This window comes from Bombus impatiens, unplaced genomic scaffold, assembly GCF_000188095.3.
Source record: "Bombus impatiens unplaced genomic scaffold, BIMP_2.2 scf_0368, whole genome shotgun sequence".
Taxonomy (NCBI): domain Eukaryota; kingdom Metazoa; phylum Arthropoda; class Insecta; order Hymenoptera; family Apidae; genus Bombus; species Bombus impatiens.
This window is the reverse complement of record NT_176787.1, coordinates 23,281-48,399: the sequence shown is the minus strand read 5'-3', so window position 1 is coordinate 48,399 and position 25,119 is coordinate 23,281. Positions and strand designations below refer to the sequence as shown.

The following is a 25,119-nucleotide window of genomic DNA, read 5'->3' as shown; positions in this document are numbered from 1 at the left end:
GAGCGCGTGCGAGCGGAGAGGCAGAGCTTGCGAGTGGCGTTGCCGAGAGAATGTTGATTGCGTTTTGTGAGAGTCGAGTCGTATTCTAATCATCTAGTTGTGCTGCTTTCTGTACGTTTGGCGAGAATAGTTCAGGTTGAACAACAATCGTCTTTTCTATCTTCCATTCCTTTGTAAACACACACATCATATATCACGATATTACATACATGTCGCTAAATCTGTAAGAGGTCATGTGAGAATAGCTTATTTGTGGCGCTGATTGAGGCTTGACAGTTAGCAGATGAATTAAGTCGGTATTGGTAAAGGGCGTGGTTGATACGCCAATTTCCTTGACTCATTCAACAAGACTCATGCAGCCTCGTCGGCAACTGAAGGACTGCGTGCGTGTGCTTCGCGAGGAAGCTTCCCGAAGGTGACACTTGTATTGTTGTAAGACTGAAGTTGCTGACAGATGTTTCGTTGGTGGTTCTTCGTCAATTTCCCAGAAGCGTGTGAGGTCCATCTATAGATCCGTCGTGGACGCGTGAAAGATATTTACCGTTGAATGGAAGACTGGGCTCCCCCGATGACCCATTCGAAACACGTTTTCTGCAGACGCAGATCGGGGTTTTTAGAATAATTAAATTTTATTTGACCGGCACACAGCGACGCGAGTGTGGATCCCGCGCTCAATACGACATCGATCAGGGCTGGTATATGGAATCTTGGATAGGCTCATTGGAGATTACTAGGTATTTGGATTGTCGATCGAACTATAGGTTTATCTAGGATCAATGTCGATATGGTTGGGATAATCAGGAACGTCAGTGTGCGTGGGTATGTGCCGTCCGTGGAGTTGATTGTGACCGTTGTGTAACGTCTAGCAGTCGTTGATAAGGTGTCGAGGACTCCAATGGGAACCGAACATTTCCTTTGCGTGAGCTCAAGTGAGTTTGCCAGTTTTTCGGTCACGAAATTCATGCTAAAACCAGCGTCGAGCAGTGCTCTACAGCGGACTGATTGTGTTTTGTCATTTAATATATTGATTTGGGCCGTGACCAATAGGCCGTTATATAGTGATTCTGATGCGAAGGTTGTTGGTGATTCGGTTCTTCTAGCAGTCGTCGATTTTCGCAGTCATTGTCTTCTTCGTCGTTGCAGACTGGATAAGGGTCTTAGGATTTTCCGAACACGTGGCGGTGTCGAAAGATTGCGGTGTCGAAAGATGGCGATGTCGGAGGAGGTGTCGAAGCATGTGTTGAAGAAGGTGTTGAAGAAGGTGTTGAAAAAGGTGTAGGCGATCGATTGAATGTTCGGCGGGTTGTGATCGGCCGATTCTTGACGTGAGCTTCGTCCCGATGCAGAAGCGCGTAGTGACGATTTCCGCACGAGCGACAGAATCCAGCAGGGCGATGAAAAACCAAGTGCCCTTTCCCTAGGCAATTGATGCACAAGGATGCTTTCTTGACGACTTTGACTTTCGTTGACTGATTTTGTCTTGAAGGTGTCGCAGGCTCACATTCCGTGTGATCCCTGGCAGAGTGGACATGTCGACGGAGAGTGTGCAGCGGTGAATGCGTGCCCCCATGGATCGCCTTGTCGTAAAGGATAATGTGGTTCTGGCGCTCGTCTTGTCGGAGTTGCCATGGATGTTGTTATGGTACAGGTACAGTACTTTATTCCCAGGAAGTCTAATAAGTGAGTGACGGAGGCATTTCTTTGTTGGGTATGGTGAGTTCCCGTTGTTGAACGGAGTCTTGGTTTAATTTGGAAAGGAAGAGTCCTATGATAATGGTGTTTGACGTGACAGGGTCACCTAAGTTTTTCAGTGCGCTGAGATGATGTTTGATAGTGTCGATTAAATTTGCTAAGGTTTCCGGTATCTTTTTGATCAATTTAGGATAGTTCTGCATTGCAAACAAGTGACGTAGACAAGTTTGTCGTGGATAATCGAATCTATCCTTGAGAGCGGCGATAACGTCTGTATAACTAGCTTCAGCGGTGTATAATGATCAAGCACATCTCGCTGCTTTACCAGTTACGGATTCCTGGAGATAATGTAGATCCTGTACAGGCGTTAGTTGGTCATTTCGATCTATGGTGAAAGAGAAGATTTTAATACGATAATAAGATCGAAGCAATTCTTAATTCCCGACCATTAACGCCGATCTCCACGGATCCTAATGATCTCCTTGTCCTCACTTCTATTTTTTGAATAAAGTATATATTATAACTTGTTACTTCAGTGTTATAATCTGTCAACCATCTCTAATATCCTAATCGAAATAGGAAATCGACCAATTCGTGGCGTCGATTGTCGAATCGTAACGAGAATTTACGACTCTCGTTGACGCGAACTACGGCGAACGCATCTCTCCAAGAATGGTCGAACAGACTGGGTCTTAACATGATTAGGCGAACTGCAGGAAAATCGGTAAGCTTTCAGACGTTCGCCAGATTCTATAATAGGCCTACATTGTCAGATAATTACGAGTTTGTTACAAGAGTGATATAGTCGTTTATAATTAAACAATTGTTATAAGGAGGTTAAGAGTATTTTAAGATAAAAGATTGTATCAAAGATTATAAAAAAGCGGTACTATAATAATAAAATTCTTGCATTTAAAATTGTACTTTTTCTCTGAATAACTACATAGGTAATCTCGAAAACAAGGCGAATGAAATCTAATTGGGCGATCACACAGACTTGCTTTGAATAAAGTTCAATCGAAATTATATGAAGAGCCTCGTGATTGTATTAGTAATTTCTTCGATCGAGGTTCTTCATATAATTGCGATCGTACTTCACTTACAGGTAAATTCGTTTGATCTTCCAATTATGCAGGTTATTTTGTAAAAGATGACGTAAAATTGAAAGAGTTTCTTACAAGCTAAAGTAGCACAGAACTAGAGAATAAAAAAGTTACATTTGAGATTGTGTTTAGTAGTTATTGATATTTAAAAGTCAACCAAAATATCTCTGACCTCTGGTAGTCATTACACAAAGCGAATATAAGGCAACCCAAATAACTAACTAAGCAACATTATAGGATGTGTGTAACTTAGTTAACCAAAATTATTTTTGTTATTCAATTCATTAAAAACATTCCTATCTATTTATATAATAAAGTTTATAAAATTATCATTACTGTGTGTTTTCTTCTTTTTGAACGATTTAATAATTTATATCAATCTGAAAACACACTTATTCAAACTTACCCTTCATTTTTCTCAGATATATCATTTGGATCCTCCCATGGAGGTACATATACGATACCCTCTTCTTTTAATTGATTTATGAAGTATTCAATTATCTCCTTGCCCTATAATGATTTTTATTAGTAACCTTTCATTTAAATAATAAAAGTTACCGAAAAAGGATTTAGTGAAAAGAGTATTACCTTTGCAATATTTTGAGCATATTGTTTCATCGCTAATTTTTCCATTGAGTTTTCAAAACCAAAGAAGTTTTTAATATCTAAACTTGCAGTTTGTTCAAAACACGTCCATTCTGGATTTTCAGGATGAACCTGTAAATATACCATGTTCATTAGTTTTGATGTGGCAAACTGATAACATACAGATAGAATCTTCTTATTATATGCCGTTTCCAGCGATATGTCCAATAATTAAAAGGTGTAAAATAATAGGATCGTCAACGGATATCCGATTCTCTAATCACCGACCGGACTGCCGAACCGGGGTGCCGAATCGAGACCATTAACAGCGGTAAACACATGTTTCAGAACACACAGAGTCTACACGAGGCTTCGAAAACGAACAATACTTCGAATCCTTGGTCAGGGAGCGCATGAGCGCATGCAGAATCGCCTGAACTGAACCGTGACGATGGCCGTAAGTGTTGTTGTCAGTGTCTAGTACCGCCAGCGACGCACTCTGTGCTGAACGCGCGAGGCAGTTGTGTGTCGTTGCCGGGTCGACGTTAGTGAACGCTTGGGCCCTTCTCCCGCAAGGGCAGAGAAATGCAATCACGAATGATGCGTTCTACGATGCTGCGATGTTGTGTCACATGCAACGTGTTAAATGCAGAGCAACGATATAGCGCGTGCTGAGCTCCGTACATCGGGCATCGCTCGGCTTGGCCCACCGAAGCAGGCGCGCGTGTATGACGTACAAGGCCTGGGTTCGAAATTGGGTGTGATAGGTCACGTTAGTTATGGTGTAAACGGCTTCCAAAACTCGAATGCTGGCCTCGAGGGACGCTTCGAGTTCGGAGCAGGTGGGAGGTCTAAGAAGAATTTCTATTCCTTGAGAATCTTCTTGTCCAATCTCTGCGTGATGACGAAGATAAGAAGATTCTTTCATTATTTGGTCTGTCAGACCTGATTCGCAAGCATCGCAATAAAACGGTTTATTATATCACGAAGTCGAGAGAGTTCACCAGTTAGCTCTTCGACAGGGTGGGGGGTAACGTCATGAAATCAGACAAGAGCTTCTGCACGATGACATGCTTGTATCATAATGTTTTTACAACGTTCCCCCATTTTGAAATTGACCTACTCGTTTCCTCTCATAAGGGTCTGAAAAACATCACCAAAACCGGGCCAATCGGCGTACTTTTCTAAGAAGGGTGGAATGGCGATGCGCGACAACTGGTCCCGGTCACCCGTGTCCTGCGTTGGAGGCGTCTTAGTAGATGTAATCACGCCACTGAGGTAATCTTGTGTTGCCCAATACGTGTCCTCGATCGACAGAAACTCCTCCTTAGCGAAATAGAGGTAATTTCACTCCCAAGATTTTCTCAGGCTCTCCAGCCGAGCCTTGCCCAAACCAGGTTAGGCTAGCTCACTTTCTTGCAATTCTCTATACAGCATCTTACGAGCCATAAGCCAGATCTTTTGGATGAGCTTGTCCATGATGTCTGATTCTTCGTCGCTCTTGCCGATCCAGCTCGAAGGACTCCAAAATGTTCGATAGCGCGATAATAGTTTTGACGCTGAGAATGTAAGTTAGGAACGAGAATGGCGGGATGTGTGTGGCCTCAATGAGGCGTAGATCTTCTTCTTCTTCTAATCCGCCAGGCGGCTTCGTTTTATTGCAATGACCATTAGCACAAACAAGGTTTTCAAATTTTATAGTGAAACAAATAGCACAATGGGTTCACGACTTGTAAGAGCGAGGACGTAGGCAAATACGCAATTCGAATTTATCGCAAGCGATGAAAGCAGCGGATGTCGCCAGGACGAATGTACATCTTGCACGTCCGAATGTTAATAAATATGTAACCATAGCCGTTGGCACTTACAAAATTCGAGAGAGATCCCAGGGCTTATCGGTACGCGTTTAAAATTGCGAAGACTAGTTACAATATTTGGTTCGATATTTACTAAAACTCTGAATCTGATGCGTGACTTCATTTATGAAATTCATGAAATCAAAGAATAATAAATACAATGGGAAGTATAATAATACAAATGCCAACTTTCATCGGTCATAGAGAGAAGATATTATATACAATTGATTAGATTTTTACATTATAACATACAATATACAGATTCTTTTTATTCCAAGAGTCTAAATGAAATAATAATTCTAAATGCTCTAATACATCCCCACTAAGTTTTTACGTTTACCTTATTTTCTGTAAATGTCTTAATATTGTAGTATCGTAAATATAATAATTAGTTTATTAATAATAAATGGATTAAACAGAAAATAATGGTTGTTTAACATGAACTAATCGTAACATAATTAATTAACAACTCTTGTCAACATAGATTCAACTCTCTCTCAACAACGCTAACAACACTATCTCGACAACACAATTCGCACTCTCTGGCTTCTCAACTCATACTGCTGTTAATTCGTTTATGTCCCTTAGCAACCCTTTGTCTTTTGTCTTAGCCTCATATCTTTTGTTTAAGCCCCATCATGCACATGCTCAACAACAGCTTGTTTATAATTCGCACGACACCCCCCCGCCCCAGGCCCCTCGTCCACGATACTACAATATTATACTAATGTATGAACGAAGGTAAACACATAGACGTGTCTTGTCATAAATGGAACTGATTTAAACATGTCAGGTTTAGTGCGACTATTAAAGGCTCCCATCGTACAACAGTAAAGTATTTCTTAATCGATTCCACTCTCAATTCAGTATATAGATTTCAAGTTGATTTTCATTCATCCATAGTATACGGTAGAACAGAAGGAGTAATATTTTTTTTTTAATTTAAATAACATGACTCGTTTTAATGATTCATATTACATAACAAGTAATATGAAGACAAGAAACTTTTTTATTGAAATATCACTCTGAAATAATTTTTAAAATATTTAGAAATTATTTTTCCAAAAATCAAAGGTTTACAGAAGGTTAACAATAAAGTAGAATAAGGTCGAAATATCATAATGACACATATAGTATTATAATGCTGGTGTACAAAAGGGTTTATAAAAAGTAAGTATAAAAAAACACCATAGCGTGATTCTACACCTCTGGGACAGTGGAGATTTGTAAAAATGGTTCGTTAAAAATTGACCTTGAGCATCAATTACAAGATTAAAAATTTGTTATTGCAACGTATTCTATTCATCGCCAGGAATAAAAGTCTCGAAGCAACCATGAATAGCAAATGATCGCTTTAGGCAGAAAAAATATAATCACATTCATAAATAATACACTTAATAGTAAAATATACACTAAAATCGTAATACTCGACTCATTTAAAATCTAAATCATTGGAAGGAAGTTTATTTTCAAACAGAATGTTTTAATTAGTTTAATAAAAGTTTAACCAATTAGCTTTTAATTAAATAAATATGAAAGGGAAATGGAAAGAAGTTTAGTTAAAGTTAAACATTTATCTATTCTGTTACTATTTCACTAATTTCATAATAATTCTCTTCTTTGATAGATACATAATTAAATACGTGTGCTAAATATACCGGTACGGCAAAGCAGTACCGTTAATATAATAATTAGGATTAGGTATTTTGTGAATTATTAAATAGAAAATTGTTCTTAAATTTTACAGATTTTCTATTTTAAACTAAAACACAAGCAATTCACTAAATATATTCCTAGCTACATATATTGAACTGTTGTTAAAGATAAATTATTAAAGAAATTCTTTTTGTAACTTTTATACAAATCATTTATTTATGAAATATTTGTTGTAGAACTTACTCTGTTTAACCAAATTAAGTTCTTTAATTACATCATATATCATTTTTTCATAAATTATAAATACGACATATTATATACAAAAATAAAATATGTTAGAAATAGCAATAAAAATGTCAAATAATGATTAAATTATGCTAAATACTTACAAAATATCTGCACTTTTCGATAACCGATACTCTAGATGAAAAACTTTCATTATACGCTTCTATTTCTAGAACGCTATTTCGTCTATTTAAAACATTCCTTTGAATAAAGTATACAAAATCTACTCCAATGATCTGAAACAAATGACAAGAGTAAAAATTTCTAGGGAAGAACGAAAACATATCGATTAAATTTCTTATAAATGTAATGTTTGGTGTTTTATATGTACATTATTAAAAAATGTATCTTACTCTTACTCTTATGAATAAAAAGCATATAAGTTTTACATATTTGAAGTGATAATCAATTGTTATGTAGATTGCTCGACGAAATAGTACTACTATTATATTTTAGATTATTTTACATTTCTTGAAACATCTCATTGCGATTAAGGAGGTGACCCAACTATAAAATGATCAGATATCTTTTCTGCGATCAAATAACATTTTTCTAAAGCACATTTTTATTCATATAAATTAACAAATTATTTAAATAATCTATGTATGCGCATATACTTAATATTTTTTTTAAGTTTAACCTATAAACTACGCAAATAACATCCTTAACAATCTTGCCTTGGCTTCCATCGCGATAGGATATATTTGACAATATCACGTATCTCCAGTATGTGCCATCCTGAAGCAAGTGATAGTGGCAGCGAAAGAAATGGTGCTAATATTAGTGATACTAGGGTAGTGGTAGTAATGTCAATACCACTACACCAACTGACTCTTGGCTCCTATATACGTATACCATACATATTATCATGCTAGAAACAGAGAACCAATACATACGTGATATCTATGAGTACAGGAATCTCACCTAGTCGATCACTGAGCAAAGAACCCAAATCATGAACCGAAACTGAACCGAAAACCTCCTACGTGAATGTCATAAAATATGAATACGCACCAACTAAGGATCAAGCCATAATCAAAGAATATGCTTGAGCCATCGGAAATATAATAGGACCTAAATCAATAAAATATTTATTGAATTTCGAACAAAAGAGTTTGCATGTACTTGTACAAAAAATTGACCCTTATAAACCAAACATCGAAATACAGGGTGGTTGGTAACTGGAGGTACAAACGGAAAGGAGGTGATTCTACGCGAAAAAAGAAGCCGAAAATATAGAATAACAATTTTTTGTTTGAGGCTTTGTTTTGGAGAAAATCAACTTTGAATTTTCGCTCGGTACGCGTGCGGTACGTTATAACGGATCTCACTGTAGATCGTTGTCTCGATGGAAAAATTAAAAAAAAAAAAGAAAAAGATTTTTATTCTGTATTTTCGACTTCTTTTTTCGCGTAGAATCGCCCCCTTTTCGCTTGTACCACCAGTTATCAACCACCCTGTATAGGTCTACAACAACGAATAATAAGAACATAGACATTGGTCCCACATCGGATCACACTTTTGAACATTGTACCAATAATCTCCAACTGTACAATCCAGGATATTTAAAAAACACAACATAAAATTTTGGTTGAAGACAACATATTTAAAAGTAGGAATCTCTGATCCCGAATTTTCACATATACTTAGCTTGAGACAAGTTTATGTATACCCAGAGGATGCTAAAATCATACGAAGGTCGTTCACTGAAAACAAAATTTTCAGGGTAGCAGAACGGTTTCATGTGCAAATAGAAGAGATACATTGCTAAACGATGCCCAAAATAACAACAACACAAACGAGAATAGTAGCTCTAGATAGTTTTCAGACTACCACAAGTCCAAATCTCCTCCAAATTTCTTAGAACATTAAAAGACATCAAACCGACAAAACAGAAGAACCAAGTATAAATAAAATCGGGATTAAAAGAGCGCTATTGATATCGTGAGAAGATTCTCACTTCCGGTGGATACAATTAAGCGACTTAATCTTTAAACTTTCAGAATCAATAAGAAAGAGGAAAAAGACACCGAAACAATCCATAAAAAACAAGAACGCTCCATATCATCTATTCCATCTATGGGAAGAATAGAAAAATTACTTGACCCAGCCTATATCATCCGATATAGAAAAACTACAGAAAAACAACTACATGCTATATTAAACATATACAAATATTTACATACATACCTTTTTTAAAATATACGGTGCTTCAACATTTAATTTACAGCGTCGTTCTGTTATTCTAATTGAGCCATTTTTACTTTCTTCGTCTGAAACTATCTCGCAACCGACAAAAACAGGAATTTTTGGACAAGTAGGAAATCTGCGTTCATATGCCTACAAACAAAATTAACATTTGTGAGAACTTATATAACAGTTATACGTTGACATTAATAGTTCATGCAAAATCCATAAAATATAAAACACAAAATTAAATAGTAAAACAGGGGCACATATTAGTAAATTGATCAAGTTTTTGGTAAAAATAGCAAATAATCCTAAACACTATCTAATTCGTTCTTTCTCCAAGTAAATAGCAATGCACTTCATTGCTACAATATTTTCATATGATAGTTAAATCTCCTAGAACTCAAACTGGTCAACTTCAGTTTTTATACACTTTCTGATATTTTTCCTAGGCATATGATTAGCACAAACTACTAAAAAAAGAAATTGGGCCATAAAGTTAATTACGAAGTGGAATAGCTAACCGTACAGTTTAAGGTAAATTTTAGTAAATAATACAATAAATGTCTTGATAATTGCCGGAAAGCCGAGACACACGATCGCCAATTATTTTGATTTTAACAATAAATACTGGTACGACCCGTTGTTTTGCCAAACGTAATGAAGAACAGCGCGAGTGAAAAAGAAAGAGATTGACGAAAAGAAACATATCGGTTAGTTAAACAATGTTAATGCAACAATGAAATGTTGATTTTTTATTTTTGTTGAATAGAACTTTCATCGGTGTAATTCTGAAGTTTTTCTGATTAAAATAAGGCCAAACACGATATATTTATTTATTGCTTATTTAATAAAATTAACTTTTTTTTTGCTTGTTAAGTATGTATGTGATTTAAGATGTATCGTATTTCATCTTACTATAATTAGAAAAGTATCACAAATACATTAGGAAAAGTTTAATTTAAAAAAAGTTAAAGATAAAAAATTTTCATTATTGAATTAGTATTGTCTCATTAACATTTGAATTCGGATCAAATTATACTACTTAGCCGTTGAGCTTTGTAATATGTCAAAGGGAACACCAAGACTCCTTGAGCGGAATTCCCCGCAATATTGGGGATGAAGACGTTGAAATTAGAAGGAACATCGTGTCCGGCAAGTATCGAGGTATTACTGTATTTCTAATATTACTATGTCACTCCTTCTCTAATTTAAAATTGATCAAGGCTGGTTCCAAACAGTACTGGTTATGAGTTTAACGAGTCATAACAGAATAATTAACGGTAATTATATAGAAAGGGAGCTTCAATTCCGATTTTGTTGAATCTCGGATATGTTGTAGAGGAGAGGATTCTGAGTCCTGAATAACATACACTTTGTCCAAGACATGGGACGTTCATGGTTCAAAAGTTGTGACAAAAAGAAAATGGTACTTTTTACATTACATTTACTTCAATAGAATTGCTATCCTAATAGCGGTATGATTAGTTTAGGTTAAGTTATATATGGGGGCCGAGCGTCCAGATTCTCCAAAAAATCTAACCTAATCTAACTTTTGAATTACGATGATCCCACGCCTCGGACGAAGTACGTGTTACTCAGGACTCAGGGTCCTCCCCTCTGTAACATATCCGAAATCCAATAAAACTAGAATTGGGGCTCCATTTTTTTTAAATAATTACCTAATTAACTTGTGAATGCAGAAAGTATTTCACACCACTATTCTTACAAGGCAAAATTTCATTTCTAAATTCAAGATTATGTATCGCTTTAGAAACGAACAATAAATATGTTTATCCTCACTGTTTTACATTTTTTAAAAATAATCTTCGTTTATGTTTACAAAATTTCCAAATTGGATTTTTAAAAATTTTAACTATTTTTTTGACATCTTAGTACATAAAAATACTTCAGTTTCAATATTTATCTTTTATGTCCGTAATCTCTCTTTATATAGACATTCCATCCTGTATCTTTGCACACAGCATATGAGAGAATATGATAATTATAAGTTTGATATAACACTATTATCAGTGTCAATAATTTGAAGTACAAAATACCGTTCACCAGAAGCTCATTTACGAAGGTAATTGTATAACAATTTTCAAATTTTTCATGCATTGTTTGTGACAGTTTCATATTCTGATTTGCTTACTGAGATATGTCCACTGTTCGTTGATGCCTAACTTAGCTGTCGCAGCCTCAGGAGCTTGCAAGCTCGCACCACGACAGTTAACGAGGGAGGTATCAGGTACGTCAGGAATTGTCTGCTCTTACTTGCCGCTTGCTTTCTTGGATCTGAATTGATGATGAGAGTGAGAATCAATGAGAGTAAATGAGATATAGTGAAATGCAATTTAAATGGTATTCTACTTTTTGTTACTGTCTTTGAAGGATTAATTAGCTCTAAATTAAACACCTGAAACTGTATGTGTGAAGTACCAAAACAAGGAATATTGCAAAATTATTAGAAATATCCTTACTTTTTTTATGATGTGTACCCGTAAACGTATTATTCTTGAAAATAACAGATGCACTCTATAGCATTCGTTTAAAAATTAAACTGAAAATGAAGTAAATACAAGAATGCATGTGCATACATAAATGTGAATATTTAAACTGAAGAAATTCTAAAATATGCAAGATATGTAAATGACATTTCTCTTTTTTTGACGAATTTTTAATATTCGAATTTTGGTTAATTACGAGTTACACATATAAAATGTCTCGCCAATATGATATTAATGCACTGTATCGATTCGATTTTCAGAATTAAATAAAAAATTTTAAACTGCTGATAGAAATAATATAATAGATTAATAGAATTCGCTTAAAAATACAAAAGGAAAAAATTTTCATAAACACCAAATACAAGTCAATAGTACTTATATGTATTTGAGATATTTAATTTTGTAATATTTATAAATATTTTAAGAAGTTTAAACTTATTACTTATTACTCAACTGTTTCGCATTCAATATCTCACGTCCTTAAGATTTACAAGATCATTTTATTTCTATATCACACTCTATTAATTAGTAATGTCATGTACATATTTATAATATAAACATATATAGTATATATGTACACAGGGTCAGTAAAAACTATCGTTCGAAATAACTTGTGTTATCTACTGATTTTATCAAAAAATGTTTGAAGTGAAATTTATTGTATTTAAGAATTTTGATCAGATGAATACATTGTGTTTCGTTGATGCCTTATAGTATCTAAGAAATCAAGATGATCTTGAGTTTTTTAACAGTTATCTTATATATTTTTTACATTTCGTTGCAGCCGCTAAGAGGACGTATTCAACTACCTACAATAAGGTGACCTTCAGTTGACCTTGAACCTCAGAACGAAACGAAAATTTGTGAAGAATAACTTACTTTCAATGAATCCGTTTAAAGTAGATGTCGTCGAAAAATTATGTCCGATACACTGCGAGCCGTTCGTGTCTCGTACCGACGAGACGCCGTGTCGCGTCATGTGAAAAAATGTCAAGATATGGGCTGCAGTGATTGAATGTGTACTCGTCGTTATTAATCACATGTAATTGAGAGCCATTTTTTAATCGCATTACTATCAACATTGAAAAGTAAGTTCTTTACGATAATCGAAAGAGATCTTCGCAGTGATTCGATAAAGATCAGTTGACTGTTCATGCTTCGAAACCTTGTCACTTTATCCTCGGAAGATATTGTTAACAATTAGTGGAATATAACTGGAGTACTTCACGACTCATTTTAAAAGAGACTATCACAGCTGAAATATACTACCAGTATATCGAAGAAATGCACGAAAAATTGAAAATTCTACGTCCAGCACTCATTAAGTAGAGATGTGCGGGTACCCGATGTTCGAAACAGGTCGAGCAGAGATCGGGTCGGTTCCCGAAAGTATTTCGAGACTCGAAAATATTGGAATTCCCGACAATTTCGAAAACAACGTTTTCAAACAATGTTTTGCAACTAGCTTTGTTATAGAATGGGCAAGTACTATATAGCTAGTCGTTAGAAATATCGTCCGGGTTCTCGAGACTGTCTCGAGTCTCACGATACTTTCGGGGCCGGATCCAATCCCGAAAAAATTTCTCGACCTGATCCGACCCGATATTTTCGGGTTCTTGCACACCTCTGTTGGTAATACTACTATTCAATTATTATATTCCATGATGGCAACTAATAGTCAAATATATTTACTAACCAACAATTCTCAAATATGATATACTAAACCTGTTATAATATTTGACAAGATGGTGTTGAATTGCACAACGATATATATAATACTAATTATAAATTATCACAAACATTTTGGATATATCAAAACTGAAGGTTACATATTCTTATTAGGAAAATAATATCTATAATGTAGCTAAATACATTCAATTATATTGAAATACATCCATGATATGTATATTTAAATATATGCACTATTGATAAAGGTTATTGTATCAATATAACTATAATATAATAATATAATACAATATTGAAATATATCCATAGTATGTATATTTAAATATATAGAGGTTACTGTACCAGATAACTATAATATATAATATAATATAACTATAATAGTATAATATAATAATATATTGTATCAATATAAGAATTAGATGTTTCAGTAGTTAGAAAGAAGGGAAAATATTATTTATATCACAAAACAGACAATAAAGGCAAACTAAAATGGGTGAAAAATATATAAAATACATTTATGTTATAACGACATTAATAATAATGTTATCACATGTGTAAACCGTGCTATAAATAAATAAATAATTTGAATAGAATATACATCGTTTCTATAATGAAAGGCATTATAATAGACGCACATAAATTCTTCCATGCAGCCTAATATACTATAAAATTAAAAATATGAGTTCGGTTTTAACCTAGGATGATGATGAATATAGAGCACTATATACTACATATGTGTGTATGCTATTAAATGCAATGTATTATAAATGTGCATTACAAATTATTTTAATTTAATTATTTGTAACATTTTTATAAATGTGCATTACAAAATATTTGTAATTTAAAAATTACATTAAAAGAGAATTACCTATTCTTCGAAATAAATTTAATTTACTAGTTAATAGGCATTTGTAAAAATCTTTATATCAACACTATTAAACATATATAAATGAAATAAAATCAATTATTTTGTTCATGCTCGTCTGAAATTCTTTTTTATTAAAACAATGTAATTATTTCAAAATAAGTTGTATTTTAACATGCATTTTTAGCATAATGTAAATAGTAAATAATTTATAATAGAAATACTATATGGCATGAATGAATCAATTAAATCTTTAATATCTTCAAGGTATTAATTATTAGGTAGTCCCAAAAGTTTCTTTTGTTTTACAAGGAAATACAAGGAAATAATAGATGCACAACATTTTTTGTTTATATTATTTTACTGAATTAAGTATGATCCAGTTTGTTCTATTGGGACAACCTTGAGTTTTTGGGATAACCTAATACTATATACAGCTATATTAATATGATCTTATTCATTAAAATAAAATGATATGTACATTTTGTTGCCAAAAATTGAATTGATTGTTATATAGATAGAGTTACTTAAAAACTGCATTTTCTAAAGCACCAAAATATATATTTAACTTACGCTATGTTATGTTCAATAATCATTTCTGTTTGTTTACGTATTAATAAAAGTTTGCATTATGGCTTTAAACAAACCAGAGACTAACATTTCAACATGAAAATTAATGATAAAATTATACTTTCAGCGCAAATCTGTAAGACATAATAAATAAAGCTTACACTACTATACGAGAGATAAGAAATACATATATTATATTTATAGATACAATTAGACATTGTACAATAAGACTCAACAAGGAAAGAAAAATGTTATAACTAAAATGAATGGAGAATATATAATCAGGTAAATTAAAATTACTTCTAAAATGAAAAACATTAACAATTGATATGCTATTGAAAAGTAAGGAAATTATTTCAATGGAAACTGTTTTGGATACCACAAAATGACGCTTATAGTAATGGGACAGCATAAAAGGAACCATACATTTCTATAACAAATAGAACAAACTGTTGGGGATTGCAAAAAGATTTGTAACCAAAATTTATAGAATAATGTAATATTTCTCAATAATGTTAAAATTAATATATTCAATTTACACAAGATCAAATAATTATTTAAAAAATATACAGGTCTCACAATCACACGCACAAAGAATTTTATAGCATTATGAGGCTATGTAGTAGCAAATAATATTTTTATATCTTGATTATTTCAGTGAATAAAATTATATTAATATAATTCTTATGCTTTTATTGAATGATTAATTACTAACATATGCCTACAACCAATTTTATTTACAAAAAGATCTCTTTATTTGTCATGTTATTTAAACTATACAGATTTCTGTATTGTGTATATGTTCAGTTTTGTAAGTAACTATATACAGCGGTAATATAACATTTTAATCCACATAAACTATAAATTATTAACAAACTTCATACGACATAACGCATTCATGTTTTCTAATTCCAAATTTTGAAATTATGTATAGTTCATTTTATTAATTTGCATATGTACACACGTAATATAATCCTTACTACACATAATATGTACATAATATACACATCATATACATAATATAGCATGAACTAAATGTAATTCAGTAGGTTAAAAAGTAATATAGGTTGCTATAAATAATGATAATGAAATAAAAAAATATACAACAAACGCACCATCATTACGAGCGGAAAAGGATGCTTATACACCCGAACAGGTGATTGATATTGTTGAACCATGTCACAATGTCTTCTTACAAACTGGCTGTTAATTCAGACTGCAATACAAATAGAAATGAATAAAACTATAATAATTGAACTGAGTGTAATTAAATAGAACAAATTAGGTCCACTAATAACTAACCGAAGAAAAAGCAAATTATACAGGTTACAATGTTACAATAAACCGATTCTTAACCTTCTTTTATTTTATTCAATATTTATGTCACTGCACTTTATATAATTTAGAAATAACTTTGGCACGAAGTATTTTAAGTTGTACAAGTTATAAGGAAAGATTTGACGATTAGTGTTTACATCATATAATACAGAAAATAGAAACAAAAAAAACACAAATTGCACAGAAATTATAATGAACTTTGACAAATGGCGCAAATCCAACTTGCCATTGTGTGTAACCAACTGTAACTATTCCAACGTAACTACAAACCAACACAAGAAGTATGACACAGGTCCCTATATTGGAACCAATCAGACCGAAATAAGCAAAGGACGATTAAAATAGATAAATTTTAAATATTCGAATAATTTGAATTGTTCAATGTAAAAATCTTTTAAATAAGGCTCTCATATTAATTGTAACTGTATTAAAAAATGTATATATTTGTTACAATTGAATAAGTAAACTATTTTTACGTAATTATAGATACTATATTATACATAACAATGTATAGAAATTTCGATATGATTTGAATACAATCTTAAGATGTATTGACTTATATCTAAAATATCAGTGTGTATATGTAAATGAATATACATGAACTATCTTAAATTTAAATAATAATTTTCATATCTTTCACATAAACCAATTTGTAGTAAGAAATTGATATGTTCAGATTCCTGTTATACGATATTAATCGATATTTATTTAAAAAACAGTATATTTATTCATTGTGGATATCATCTTGTATTATCTGCAGATAAATAGTATTCTCTTTAGATAAAAGAAATTTATCGATCGTTTGAGGCGCTAAAGACAAGCATAACATTAATATAGGAGATCATAAATCTAATGCTTTGAAAAAATAAATATTATTGATTAGTAATTGTGTAGAGGATAGTAAATTAATTTTTTGAGTTCCATGAAAGATGGGAGTAGGTAAAAGTCAATTTTCTGAAGAAGAGTTACAAGATTACCAGGTATTTGGTTCTTCTTAATAACTCAATATCCATAAATTTTGTTTAATTATTTAATCTTATCTTATATTATAGGATTTGACATATTTTACGAAAAAAGAAGTTCTGCAGTAAGTATACTTAAATAATTTAAATAATATCTATTTAATAGCTTCTTGTAATAGTTAGGAATATACAATGATTATTCTAACACATTGGTTTATTTAATATGAGAAAAAGGAAGATGCATAGCTATTTATATTCTTTTTTTTACAATAATAATATAGATATTACTTTAGATTTTTAATCTTTCGATGTAATGTATTTGAATGTATTTATGAAAAATGGAAAACAGATTTACTTTTATATTTTACATATATGTTTCAAAATGAAGAATAGATCTCTTTTAATGTGGTATTTTATATGTATTTCAAATACAAATATTTTATGTTATTCTGATTATTTTGTAAAAATATTTTACCCTCAGGCATACAACATTTGTATTTATTATATCTAAGAACCATTAATGTTCAATATTTTATTAATTGTATCATAGACACGTACATACAGAACATGCAATAAAATATCAATAATTTTATGATTGTGGTTATTCCTATATAGTTATTATGATCATAGAATTAAGAACAGTTCTTATACTATTATGTATTATTATGTATTATTAGCAACTTTTCATATTTCTGTATTTAAACTAACAGTCTATATATTGAAAGTCACTAATTCATGTGTGAAATTTTGATTTTGTATGACAGTGCACATCAAAAGTTTAAAGCACTTGCTCCAGAGAAGGTTGGTCATAATAGAAATGCAAAACTTCCAATGTCTAAAATCTTACAATATCCTGAATTAAGAGCAAATCCTTTCGGAGACCGGATTTGTAAAGTTTTTAGTTCTAGTCAAGATGGAGATTGTACGTTCGAAGATTTTTTAGACATGATGTCTGTTTTTAGTGACGCAGCTCCAAAAGCTGTAAAAGCAGAACATGCTTTCAGAATATTTGGTAATATTTAAATCTTATTTGTCAGTTTCTTTATAAATTTAATCTATTGATTGAATTATATTGTATACAGATTTTGATGGAGATGATATGCTTGGTATTGGAGATTTAAGACAAGTTGTAGATAGACTTACTGCTCCACAAAGATTAAACGAGACAGATATGCAACAGGTTCTCCAATATATACTTGATGAAGCAGATTTGGATGATGATGGTGCACTTAGCTTTGCTGAATTTGAACATATTATAGAAAAAAGTAGCGACTTTTCAAAGTAAGACATATAAATTTTATTGTCATTTTTATTTTGTTATGATACTGACATTAAATTTATTTTAACATATTCATTACTTTCAGAAGCTTTTGCATACGTTTATGAGACATAAAATATTGATGAGAAAAATAGTAGAAAGGCAACATAAGACTGAATATTATATTAATATCGAGACACTTCAATATAGTCAATAGGCCTAATAATTTTTACCATAAAAAAAGTAATTCTGAGAATTTAAAAAGTGCGTTAATGTTTCCTGAAGGCCTACTACGTACTAAAATTAGCTTCCTTCTTCCAACATTACGTTATATAATATTTTACTATCATAAATTAGTGGTACATGTTATTTAATTAATATTTTTATTACTAATTTTAAAGAAATATTAATATATAATAATTTCATACTAAAACAAAGATTAATATTTATTCATTAATATTAAATTCACTGCCTTAAACGTATCATTTGTTTTGTTTGCTTTATTAATTTTATATAAAGATACTAGAATTAAATTTCCTTCTATATTATGAGAAATACAATAAAGAAATGTTTCTGTATATATATCGTATGAGTTATTATCAACTCATTATTACCTGTTTCAATATATTATCATTAGTTTTTAATACTACTTGTTCATATTTATATCTTTTTGTATTGAAAATATTAAAAGTGGGTTTAAAAGCTATGTGTGAATAAAATAAGTTATTATAATATTTAATTGTTTTATTTTTTGGATATTGTCTTATGTAGGGAAAGATCAGGAAGATCAGGAAAATATTTGTATTGGATCACCAGGAAAGTTCGTTTCGATCTTTGAGGAATTTGGTCAACTTGAAAGATCATATTGAAAAGTTTTTCGCCGAAAAACCTGAGAGATTCTGGAAGGATGTAATATTCAAGTTGCGTGAAAGATGGGGAAAGGTGGTGGAACAAAATGACACCTATATAATTCAATAAATGTATATGGAATCGAAATGTAAATCGGAACGAACTTTCTGGGCGACCCAATACTTGTACACAGCGATTGTACTTAATGTTATTTTTTTGAATTTATGTAACAACGAGCTTGAATAACCTTGGGATACTAAATACTATAAGTTTATGTATCCATCTTGGAGTTGACTATACATCTGTCTAAAAAAATATACCTAAAGGAAAACAAAAAAGAAATAGTTTTACCTTCAAACCTTACAGGCACTTCTTACTCATAAAAAAATGTTTATCATGAAATGTCTCTAAAATGTCTCAAAAGTTTCTGTATAACAATAGTTTAATATAATCACAAGGAGAAAATATAACGAAGAGTACTGTATGTGATGTAAGATTCTCAAACGATGATACATACCAGCAGCTTACCTCGTACAAGTCATAGAGAAGAATAAATGTTCAATAAGATTAAACAATAAATATTGCTGCATTTTGTAAGAGGAATCATAGAAAATACACAAATTATGAGAAATGGTAGTTACATAATACAATATAATATTCATCTAACTTCGCACTTGTATGAAACAAAAAGGTTGAAAATAAGAAGAACGCGGAAAAAATTAAGCAGATATTAAAGGCTTAATCGATTAACTATAAACTAATTTACAACTAAATGATTCCTGAGAGGTTGCTTTAAAATAAGGATAGAATTTGATAAAGATCAAGGATATCCATAGAAACAAATCTATCCTTTAAATCTTTTGCTTTCTTTCTCCATATATCCTGCATTGTTAATTCATTACACTGATAAAATATCCAATGTGTAAGACAAACAATGGGAAATGGAAGAAAATTTGAAAGTTAAAGCAAAAGAAACACCATAAAATATAATGAAAAATGAATGAAAAATAAATGAAGAATAATTAACACATGCAACGAATAAATATAGTGTATATTATCTCAGAATTGATGATTGTTACTAACATAGTAAAAGGTGAAAGGTATTCATACATATGCATAAGTACCAATTTTAGTATTAATTTTGCACTTTTTTGTTCTCACCATTTTACGTATTTACTTTTCTTAAGTCTTTTGTATGATTGATGTTTACAAGTAATAAATCAATAATTTCTTATAAAAAAAGCAATATACACTTATGCTCTCATCAGTGGCAAAAAATTTTAACAAATAAAAAGTTACCATTTAGCTAAGGAAAATATAGAGGTTTTGTAAAAAAGACAAATATTTTACAGCTTTAGTCAATGAAAAATCATATATAGAAGACAAACATATCAGAATGTAGACATTGTTCTCTCTAATAACATGTGGATATCGTTAGACTATTAGAGAATAGTGCTTTGAGACTTATTACTGCAAAAAAAGTATATAAACTATAATCCATAAAATTAAACAAGTATGAGAAGAATTTCAGAATGTTGAAATTTAATTACATAATATATAATAAGGAGAAACATTTTGATTTATTTAATTCTTTATTAAAATTACTAAAAAACACTTTGATCTATTTTATAAGTTCAAAATGATACTTAAAGTGCATCATGATAATTGAAGAATCGGTCTGACGAAAGCTATCCTACGTCATCAGAAATAATAGAGTTTCTCAAAGAGTAATATGAAAGCGGAACGAAAGCGGTGAGATAATAAAAATAAGCTCAAATAATTTACTAACAAAATACGATTGAGACAATATAATACATGTTATATAACAAGGTAGAAAGGTCAGTAGAACACAGAATAAATAATGAGACAATCGTTTGTACGTTAATGGTTTTCGGAGCAAAAAATGATTAGGGACGGTTCTGTGATTAATCTAGTGCTTCGGAACAAAGCAGGCACAATTACATGAAGAAATAGAATTCATATCCAACATTCACACGAGCACAGGGTGATTGAAGCGGTTTGAAAATCATCATTCCATTCATCACGTATCCATAGTATGCATTCACAGCGAAAAGTGAGATACTGATAAAACGACAGTCAATTATTTCATGCTACATTTATTACTATACTTGAGCAGCACTTTCAACTTCATAATATCTACAATATGGATAAAACTGAATTGACGTAAAAGTATAATTATCGTTTTATAATTATTATTACATTAGTCTTTTATTAACAGTCGAATTAATAGACGGTAACAATTTAAAAATGTAATATATTATATATATCATACGAACGTAAAAATCATTTAATGTTTGCATGAAATAATATATGTAACATATATGTAATGTAAATATAGTAATAATATTGTAAATATATGTAACCCTTACAAGGTCACTATTTTATTTTTAGAATTTTAAAAAAGTGTTTCCTGTGTATGTCCTGTAATTTCAGATCGTATTTGTCATACGATTTAAAATGTATTAAGAACATTACATCATTAGCAGTAAAATGTAAATAAACATAGAATTTATTTTAGTAGGTAATTTTTATTAATAACAAAATAAAATTATGACTAGGTGGTAATAACTACATATGTAATTGTAAAAAATAAAACTGACGTTAACCCCGCGAACGTTATAGTGTGGTTCATCGCTGAAAGTGTAGAATGTACTTCACAGTGGCACGAATTTTCTTCCACTAGCGTATACGTATGTATGTCCATTATAATCAATACAGTATCTTGAGGGCTGAATTTACTATTGAACAGGAAAAAATAAGTTTAAAGAAGACAATTAGTGTGATAAGACATTGGAAGGTACCAACGCAGAATAATCTCATAGCACAACGTACTCCACATAAATTTTTATAAACCGGTTATGTTCGTCATTCTTTTTATGAATGCGAATTGAGTTCAGTTAACGCATGCGACATAATCGCTTAAATGGTTAATGTATTTTTAGAATGCTTGTTTTATAGAAAAAGGTTTGTTCATTACCATGTGCTTCTAAAACCACATAACTTTTACAAAATCCATTACTTCTCACATATTTTTTAAAAAGAAAGAAACGTTTTGACTATAACAATAAAATAAATAGTAAAGTAAATAAATAGTTTTATATAATCAATTATCATTCTTAATAATACATTATATCAATGAATATAATTTGGTAACGACAATGAAGAATACATACACATATTATATGTACATCTCTAGTTATATAGAAAAGAAAATAAATTATATTTTTTTATCTCAATAAAAATATATGAGATAATAAAAATTATGCAACATACAATAAATAATGATTGAGATATTTCGTAATTTTGTAAAATATTGAGCAAGAAGAGAATGTAGAATATATAAGGATTTTAGTGAGATTACCTAAAATACTGTGTCTAACGAAGCACTTGTAACATTGTCAAGATCGAAAAATAATAATGTTACAAATATAAAGTGAAAGTTATTTATGGAGAAATATTCAATTTTAAACTAACTACTCGAGTACTTTAATATAATTGTAAGTAGCATTTTTATTTGAAATTTTAACGACGTACCTTTAGAACAAAGATTTTTCAACAGCTGATTTGTCCATTGTAGATATTTGATTCTTTCGAGTGAAAAAGTGAAGAAATAATAAGTAAGTCGCGAGTGAGAAACTGAATTATATAAAGCTAACGTAACAAGAAACAATTAATTGTTTTTGTTAGCATTAAGCGTAACGTCCAAAGGTTCGTCGACATTTTGCGATGGACTGAGTTCTTGTTGGGGTAGCTGATGGAATAAAGTAGCGGTTGGTGTGTGCCTGGGTGGACCCTTCACGGTGAGATCCATCTCAGCCTCTTGAGGCCTATCTCTAGCGGTTAAATTGATGTCTCTTTCTACTGGACTGCCGCATATTCTTGGTGGAGAACCACAACCACATTTCATTCTTTCTGGAGACTTTTCACAGGTCAGAGAATATCTGAAATGTAATAGTTGTCCTTTCCATTAGAACGAAATTTTAGGGATAAAAGTGCAAAATACATATTATCACACATATATAAATAATATTAATATGTAAAAAGTCGTAAGCTAGTGCAGCTGGTTATAAAAATAAAGTGTCTTTCCTCATTTACATAAACAGGTATATTGCATAGGCATGTTACAGTTATAATGAACTCAATAATTCAATCAATTCAATATCTGAATGTATGGACATAGATACATCTAATCTCGTAAATTATGTGTACCTACTAGGAATTTTTATACTTATGCATATTTTTTATATTGTAGATACTAAGTACACACTTCATATCTACTAGCGTTAATTGCTACTATGTACTTATGTATGTATATAGTATTTAGAAGAATATCCCTTATTCTTATTTTCTTGTATTCTTCTTTATCTTGTACATATTTTTACGTAATTTCAATAAATGAAATGTTTCATTTTCTTATGGAACAAAATATCCGTTTCATCGAAGTTAATGAAAATTCTTCTCCAATTTATCATATGTCATAGAAACACTAAGTATATAATTAAAAAATTATGCGTCAATAAATATCGTTTGTTTCTTATTTGTCTCAACTTTACAAATTTAATTAGATTACATTATATTACAATAGATTTGATTATTAGAAAGAAGCGTCAACTTCCTCGTATCGATGAATTTTTAAATATCTAAGATAAAAATTTATATCGCGTGTTAAACTGGAAGCTTGATTAATCGAAATTTTATGTTTGCATTCTAAAGATTATTTTAAAAAACTCAGTACAAGATGACCGATCTTTTTTGTAACTTTTTCAGTATGTAGTAACATGAAATACTTTTATGTAACATTATTAATTACTGTATCTTTTACATAAAGTAGCTATTGTTAGAAAAGTTTAAATAATTCAAAAGCTGAAATAACGTACAATTAATGAATTAAGAACTTTCCTCTTAATCCTTTATTAATTTCGAATTTCGAATAGTACTATTTCTTTATATTATATAAGATCGATGGTTTTGCTACGACAGGCGCGTATGTGTGCGAATTTTTTCATTTGAATCGAAACATAAATGTCAAAAATACGCGAGGATACGGCATATTCACATACTCTGTCGAATATCAGGAAAATTAAATGTAGAAGTTAATCAATCAAAAGTCTAATTTAAAACACGCCTATGTATATTTAGATACTAGTTAAAAACGGCATAGCGCAGTTGTAAATTAAAGTTTTAAGAAAGCTATCCATTGATGTAACCGCATTCAGTAGTACATCCATTTCCTAGAAACGTTTAAATTTTGGGCTGCAAAAGTTATTTGTAAATTAATATTCTGATATGAGTTATGATCTTTCATTAAATCTAGAGATATGTGACGTATTAGGATTAGAACGTATAGCTACTTCCGAAAGGTAGGGAAGAACAGCTAGGAGAGAGAGAGTTTGGGTTTACGCCATGTAATAAATAATACGTTTCGATACTCAACATTTCAACACTGTCCATTGATTTTACGACTGCGTTATATCGTTTTGCGTAAATTCTTGTTCTACTATTTGCACGTTTGAATTAGTAAAAACAGAATGCGATTAAGGAAAGTAATTTTATTACCCGTGAGGAGGTGGAAGAATCCTGTAATCTCTGCAAACGGATAAAGTCGAAGCGTCAGGTATTTTGTCGGCGTTGCTCGCCGTTATAGTTATAGGTGGTCCGTTGGTAGAAGCAGAGGCTGAAGGCGGCGGAGGCGG

The 25,119-nt window shown here is 31.3% G+C and overlaps 3 protein-coding genes and 3 long non-coding RNA genes across 11 annotated transcripts in view; 3 read left to right on the top strand and 3 right to left on the bottom strand.

Moving 5' to 3' along the window:
• The window catches only part of LOC100747850 (protein real-time), a 46,408-nt gene extending 29,743 nt beyond the window's left edge, over positions 1-16,665 (bottom strand). For 2 of the 3 annotated variants that reach the window (XM_024367860.2, XM_003489749.4), the window contains exons 1-6: positions 16,301-16,566; positions 16,114-16,214; positions 9,368-9,517; positions 7,282-7,413; positions 3,384-3,512; positions 3,202-3,305 (exon numbers count right to left, since the gene is read on the bottom strand). In XM_024367860.2, the coding sequence (XP_024223628.1) occupies positions 3,202-3,305; positions 3,384-3,512; positions 7,282-7,413; positions 9,368-9,517; positions 16,114-16,176 (578 nt within the window). In that variant the 5' untranslated portion in view covers positions 16,177-16,214; positions 16,301-16,566. Of the gene's footprint in view, positions 1-3,201; positions 3,306-3,383; positions 3,513-7,281; positions 7,414-9,367; positions 9,518-16,113; positions 16,215-16,300 lie in introns of all 3 variants that reach the window. The other variant, XM_024367861.2, reaches the window with a different exon arrangement.
• Positions 9,512-12,765, top strand: LOC112212905. Its single transcript, XR_004461794.1, has 3 exons — positions 9,512-10,534; positions 11,325-11,453; positions 12,662-12,765. It is a non-coding gene; the product is annotated as an uncharacterized LOC112212905 (long non-coding RNA).
• On the bottom strand, positions 12,518-12,843 carry LOC117151699. Its single transcript, XR_004461795.1, has 2 exons — positions 12,757-12,843; positions 12,518-12,686 (listed from the first exon to the last, which is right to left on the bottom strand). It is a non-coding gene; the product is annotated as an uncharacterized LOC117151699 (long non-coding RNA).
• A 274-nt stretch (positions 16,666-16,939) lies between the features above and the next one.
• LOC100747728 (calcium and integrin-binding protein 1) lies at positions 16,940-20,499 on the top strand. Its single transcript, XM_003489748.4, has 5 exons — positions 16,940-17,316; positions 17,389-17,423; positions 18,063-18,310; positions 18,381-18,579; positions 18,663-20,499. The coding sequence occupies exons 1-5, from the start codon at positions 17,266-17,268 to the stop codon at positions 18,682-18,684; spliced, it is 555 nt and encodes a 184-aa protein (XP_003489796.1). The 5' UTR covers positions 16,940-17,265; the 3' UTR covers positions 18,685-20,499.
• Positions 20,500-20,958: 459 nt separating this feature from the next.
• On the top strand, positions 20,959-22,376 carry LOC117151696. The gene is made up of 2 exons (XR_004461791.1): positions 20,959-21,479; positions 21,818-22,376. It is a non-coding gene; the product is annotated as an uncharacterized LOC117151696 (long non-coding RNA).
• Positions 22,377-22,707: 331 nt separating this feature from the next.
• LOC100747528 (homeobox protein aristaless-like 4) overlaps positions 22,708-25,119 on the bottom strand; it is a 7,487-nt gene continuing 5,075 nt past the window's right edge. For all 4 annotated transcript variants that reach the window (XM_033320886.1, XM_033320887.1, XM_012386037.3 and 1 more), the window contains 2 exons: positions 24,983-25,119; positions 22,708-23,367 (listed from right to left, as the gene is read on the bottom strand). The exon at positions 24,983-25,119 is cut by the window's right edge and continues 1 nt beyond it. In XM_033320886.1, coding sequence (XP_033176777.1) covers positions 23,097-23,367; positions 24,983-25,119 — 408 coding nt within the window. In that variant the 3' untranslated portion in view covers positions 22,708-23,096. The remainder of the gene's footprint in view (positions 23,368-24,982) is intronic.

What these genes read in the sequence shown, in the direction of transcription:
- LOC100747728 (XM_003489748.4), top strand. Translation starts at nt 17,266, where the DNA reads ATGGGAGTAGGTAAAAGTCAATTTTCTGAAGAAGAGTTACAAGATTAC. An exon ending in AAGAGTTACAAGATTACCAG is followed by an intron (nt 17,317 to 17,388) that starts GTATTTGGTTCT and finishes CTTATATTATAG; the next exon opens with GATTTGACATATTTTACGAA. An exon ending in ACGAAAAAAGAAGTTCTGCA is followed by an intron (nt 17,424 to 18,062) that starts GTAAGTATACTT and finishes TTTGTATGACAG; the next exon opens with TGCACATCAAAAGTTTAAAG.